Here is a 6,199-nt window from a genome sequence, read left to right on the forward strand (position 1 = left end):
AAAAATACTATTATTTTCAATTACCAAAATTTTAAATTATAAATAAGAAAATCTCCAATTTAATATAAAAATCTCTAAAAATATAATTTTAAATAAATATAATAAATTATAAATACTTTATTATTTAATTTTTAAAAATTCGAGATTTTACAACATCCATGTCTCTTGTACCTCTATCTTCTCTCAACCTTAAGTTTGTCGTCTATTACTTCCCAACAACGGTGACATCTCCAACAACGACGGATTCCTTTTCTTCCAACAACGTCTCCTAGTTTTTTTGCCTTAATTGATTGTTACTGATTTAAGAATTTAGGATTTCATTGAGATTTATCTATTTGTTGCTATTTCACTTGATTTTGATAATTTTGATAGGATGTCGAATTAAGCTTGTATCAAAATCTTAATTCAGAGAGCAAATACGACTTCTCTAAAAAAAGAATAGGCTTAACTTGTGAATTTCTTGGTATTTGTGTCAAAAAGTGTATAAAATGATCAATGATATTAAACTGTGATAAATAATGTAAAAGATTTACAATAAAAAATATATAAAATAAATAAAAAATTTAAATAACTAAGAAAGTAAATTCATAATTAAAAGAAAACAAAATACTTGAAGAAAGGAAAAGAATGCTCAAAGAAAATGAAGATAAAATAAATTAACAGAAAAAGAAAAAATAAAGGAAACAAAAGAAAAGAAACAAATGAAATAAATAAAAAAGTAGATTCCAGACACTCACATGTACTTGCACTCCATTATTTTCCTTAGCATTAGTGTGATTTGAATTTTTGTAGAGTTTTGTGTGATGGTGAAGTTTTCATATTAAAGTATCTGATTTCTTCTAACTTCACCTATTTATAAACCACAAGAATAAACTTGGAGAATGTTATCTCTTTCCACGATTTAACTTTCTCCTCTTTCTCTGACTCTCACAACCAACGACTTTGCTTTGACCGTGAAGGATCTTGTTCTCTATAAAAGATACTCTATCTCCTTGCATTTATTTTAATCTCCAAGACCTATAAATTAAACCACATGTAATTATAAAATTTTAACCTAGATTCTTCTTACTCGATTTATCTCATACTCGACATTCTATTTTTTTATGGTCGAATACTCACTGCGTATGATCAACCGATTTTAAACTAGATTTTTTTCGACTCAACTCATATCAGTCTGTCGACACCCAATTCTATGGTAGCCAAATTTTATAAGAAGTCGAAATTTTGTATTAACAGTTATTAATTTAAAAATTTGTTTAAAATTCTGATTTAAAAATTTAAGATTTTGTTTAGAGGTTTAAGTCCGTTTGAATTTGGCGGACTGGCCCAGGCGTAGTGGCGAGAACGGATAGCTCGGTTTGACACCCCTACAATTAAATTGTCTTAGGTTCAAATTTTACAAATAATTAAATTCTTGAAATATAGATTAAATTTTCTGGATCCTGGATGAGAGAGTATGTGAAAATTATTATCCAGAAAATTCATGCCAATCAATGCTACCTACCAACTACGTGTAATGAACATCAAAATTAAAGTAACGGAAATCTGTACGTATATTTGCCTGTCCCACATATTTTTGTTCCAGTTAATTCCAAATATTAATAATCCTATTGGCCTTATTATGTACCCTTGTCGAAGAATCGAATTTATACACTCTCTCGCCAAAAAAGTGAAAAACCTTGTAAGAATATAGTCAATAGTCATCTTTCTATTCTGATGATGGCAACACTTGCATCAAAAAACGTGACGCAATAATAGTTTTCTCATATATATATATATATATAAGCCATCACTACCTATATATACAGATTCATATTTATTATTAAAATCCAATAAACATTTGATCCTACCAAATTGGAGCACAAAAGTTTGTCTCTTTTATTAAAATTAGTTAGTTGTAAGAGTAGCTACATGGCGGATGCGGATAGGCCAGAGAAAGATTCCGGCCGCGGCGAAGAAACGAAGTACCGCGGCGTGAGGAAGAGGCCGTGGGGGAAGTATGGAGCCGAGATAAGGGATCCATCGAAGCCTACCGGAAGGATGTGGCTTGGGACATTCGACACGGCTGAGGAAGCCGCCAGAGCTTATGATCGAGCCGCCATTGCTTTAAGAGGTGGCCTTGCCATCCTTAATTTTCCGGATGAATATCATTCTCATCTCCCATTTATAGCTTCTTCTTCTTCTTCTTATTATTCTTCTACTTCTACTTCCATTGGATCAAGTTCTTCTTCTTCCAGTGCACAACAACGTAGGGAAGTTATTGAGCTTGAATGTTTGGACAATAAGGTTTTGGAGGATCTTCTTGAAGAAGAAGAAAGGAACAGAAGGAAATACTAATCTTAGAGCGCGCAGAACCTTCGTTAATTAGCTTGGGAGGAAAATCTTATCTTTTCTATTTTCCTAAAAAAATTATTTCTTAAATATAATTATTATCGTATTTAGAATGACATATTCTCTATGCGTTTAATAACACGGAGGATATATCATTTTGAATTATAATAATATTATATTTGAATAATAATAATGATAATAATATTTTTGTTGTTTACATTAGTCATTAATAAATGTGTTTGTCCCTTCATATTTGGAGGTTTGATGTTCAGGGGGAAACCGCACTTTTTAATTTTTGTTTATTTGTCTTTTGTGTGACTTTTCTCTTCATTTTCTGCACTTGTCAAATACTTCACGTGATGATGTTGACTGAATTAAGTTTATGCTTTTTATTTTATTTTATTTTTTTGTTTTAAAAGAGAACTAATTATTTAAACACTTTTTATTAAGTACTTCTATTTCTCATATGAATTTTAATTTGACCATATATTTATTATATTTTATATAATTAATTTAAATCTTGACCACATATATTTATTCTAATGGGTAAAATTTGTTATAATATAATACTTAAAATAATAATCATTTTAATAATATCATATATTAAAACTTAAATATTTATTATGTAAATATATATATATGAAATTTTATTATCCTGTTTAATAAATTAAATACTACATTCTTACATTCGTAATTTTTTTTAAATACATTAAGAGACCAGGATTTAACGGCCTAACTAAAGTGGTATCAACTCCGATGAAACTACCCCCAGTTGGTTGACTAAATCAAGTGTGTTTGTACAAAGAAATTTTAGAAAGGGATATAACTTTTTCTTTTACAAATTTATATTTTTTTATTAAATTCATTTGTTTAGAATTTTGTAAAATTGTTAAATTTTTTAAAAGATTCATAATATGTTTGATAGTTTAAAAAATAAAAAAATAAACATATTAATTTTGTTTTTTTTTATTTCTTTCATCTTAATATTTAATTGTATATCCAAACTAAAAATTTTAAATTATGTCCAAACATTACTTACAGTTGTTTTTATATAAATAACAAGTTTATACAAATTGGTTCAAACCTAACAAAAACAACCATCAGTTTAGATTACGTATAAATACATGCTTCCTCGATCAACTCTTGACTAGTGCAGACGGTTCTTTTCTCTCAATCGAAACCGCAACGCTCAAAATTTAAACAACAAGCAAAATCTCTCAAAAATATCTCAAAATCGTTGCGAAAAGTGAAGGAAGTTTTAAAGCTGAATTCGAAAAAAACAATTTGAAAAAATGAAATACGTAGATGAAGAATAAGCAACAACAGAAGATGAGGAGGAAGAAGTGGAAGAATTTTAAATTATGCAAAATTTATTAGTTCAAATTCACTAAAAATTCTTAAACAATACACATAATGTCTTAAACAATCCACCGAAATTTGCTGCAACTACACAAAAATATTTCCTTTAATTCTGCATTTTTTCTTTTTTTTTTCTTATTTCTTTCTTTCTTAGCTTGTAGTTGAATAAATGTAAGTTCATTCTTTTTTTCAAGTAATCTTGCAGTATTATGTTTTTTTTCTTTGTTTGATTTTTTTGTTTTTATTCTTGTTAAGAGAGTAAAACAAGAAGAAAATGGTGATAATGATGAAAAAAGAGAAAAAGAAGCAGCAAAAGATGAGGGAAGAGGAAGAAGAAGAGTTTTGAATTATGTAGAATTTATGAGTACAAATCCACGAAAATTCTTAAACAATACACATAAATGTCTTAAATAATCCACCGAAATTTGTTGCAAATATACAAAAATATTTTTTTTTCATGCCGAATTCCACATTACATTTAATTCAAACCATCAACGATGAACAACAATTTTCACAAACAAAAACAACATTATTCACCTACCAAATCATAAACTACTAACGAAAATATTAACTACAATTGAACTACACCTCATCCACTTAATTGGATTCAAAATAATAATCCACTTCGTTCTGGTTCAATTGACAATCTGAACTTGAATCATTCATTATATTTAACAACAACAAGATAAGTGTTCAAAAATGATTTTAGAGCTTGATTTTAAAAATCTAAAGAAGAAAAGAAATCGAAAAAAATGAAGAAAGAGAACGCATGGGACCGAACGAACAGAAACACAGAGATAGAAGAAAACGTAATTTGAAAACGTTGAGAAAATTCGAAAAAAGAAAGAAATCCTTTCGAAAAAAGTAGTTATATATTTGAGCGTTGATTGAAGAATTAGTAAGATAGTGACGCGTGAAAGTGAATTAAGTTAAAGAAATTTGTAAAGTGAATTAAGTTAAAGAAATTTGTATGAAATTCGGGGCTCTCTGGTCTAAATGCTCGAAATGAGCGATATTCACTCGAAACCTAGAGATTCAAAACGTGAACTCTGAGAATAGGGGTATAAAAGTTAACCACCTAGAATCGATCCATGACCGCTAAACAAAAGGAGTCCTTTACTAAGTAAGCTAGGCAACCGTCTTTACCCGTCTCAACCGATTTTAGCTCCGGCCAGGATAAATTGGAAAAAATCCATTTGAACCGCTCACATCACAGTTCTTAAACCCAAACGATCTTTTCGTAGGCGTTTGCCCCCGATCCAATCGGGGGATCGAATTGATTCTCGAACAAGAACAGCGCTTAGGTATTCAGTACGACCGCTTATTCCAGCAAGAACGATAACAGATGAAATAGTTAACAGCGACAATAAGAGTTTAGTGTTACACTTTCCAGTCATATGTGAAAATGACTTATATATAAAAAATAATTAATAAAATTAATAGTTAAAAATTATCAAATAATAATTTAATTAAATATATTAAATTATTTAATAATTTTTAAATATCAACTTTACCTAACATTAATTTTATACGAATTTATTTCTACGGTTGATTTTATCTATCCTTAATATTTTAAGTGTATTCATTGATTGCCAAGTCTTTGTAATGTCATTCTTGCAAATATCTATCATTGTTAAAAAGATTTTAACGTTGAATCAAAGAGCAATTAAATATTATGTCTAAAATTTTGTTTGAAAGATTTATATAATATTAATAAAAATATTCACAGAGATGATCAAAATGACAAAAATATTTCTAAAAATTTTAAAATATGATAAAACTATTCAAATATAAGATAATATTATCAAAAAAATTTTAGAAATCAAATTTTAATATAATTTATTATAAAATATAATTAGATAAATAAGTTTTTTTTAATTTGATATTTTATGTTAAGTGAATTGTTTTACAATTTCTTTTTGTGAATAGCTGAAAATTAATTAAAAAGAATGTCTAAAAGTCAAATTTTACTTCAAATTTTTAGCAGAGTATCTTTTAAGTAATTATCAATATATGTTTCACAAAAAATTAGATTAAATATATATATTTTTTCAAATATATAATTCTTTTGATTCTCATACAAAATGATTTTTTTATTATTTTTGTTATTTTTTATTTTTTTTAAAAGTGTTTTATTTTATTTTGATCTTTTACGGATATTTTTATTAGAGCTAAAATCTTTTAGTAATATTTTTTTATATTCTAATTAAATTGTTGTTGTTGTCAACACAATGTCATGTTAATAAAATAAATAAAAGCTACTCGGCAAAACTACAACAACAGTTTGGATAACCAACAAAAGGTGCTCTTCAAGTACTCATGAAAAATTCCATTGTTTCATTGATTTTCCCGTGAAATAATTTTATCCATTACAAATATAATTAATAATTTAATCATTAAATTATATTATATAATCATGATAATCAAATTCTTTAAATTGCAACAAATTTAAACGTTAATAAATATGTGAGTAAAGTATAACCTAATTTCTATATATTCTTTATATACA

The 6,199-nt window shown here is 27.1% G+C and overlaps 1 protein-coding gene across 1 annotated transcript; it reads left to right on the forward strand.

The window, feature by feature from the left end:
- The first annotated feature begins 1,828 nt into the window (after positions 1-1,828).
- On the forward strand, positions 1,829-3,025 carry LOC112794252 (ethylene-responsive transcription factor ERF098-like). The gene has a single exon (XM_025836353.2). It carries the CDS (start codon positions 1,912-1,914, stop codon positions 2,335-2,337), a length of 426 nt encoding a protein of 141 aa, XP_025692138.1. The 5' UTR covers positions 1,829-1,911; the 3' UTR covers positions 2,338-3,025.
- Positions 3,026-6,199: the final 3,174 nt, after the last annotated feature.

This window comes from Arachis hypogaea, chromosome 4, assembly GCF_003086295.3.
Source record: "Arachis hypogaea cultivar Tifrunner chromosome 4, arahy.Tifrunner.gnm2.J5K5, whole genome shotgun sequence".
Taxonomy (NCBI): domain Eukaryota; kingdom Viridiplantae; phylum Streptophyta; class Magnoliopsida; order Fabales; family Fabaceae; genus Arachis; species Arachis hypogaea.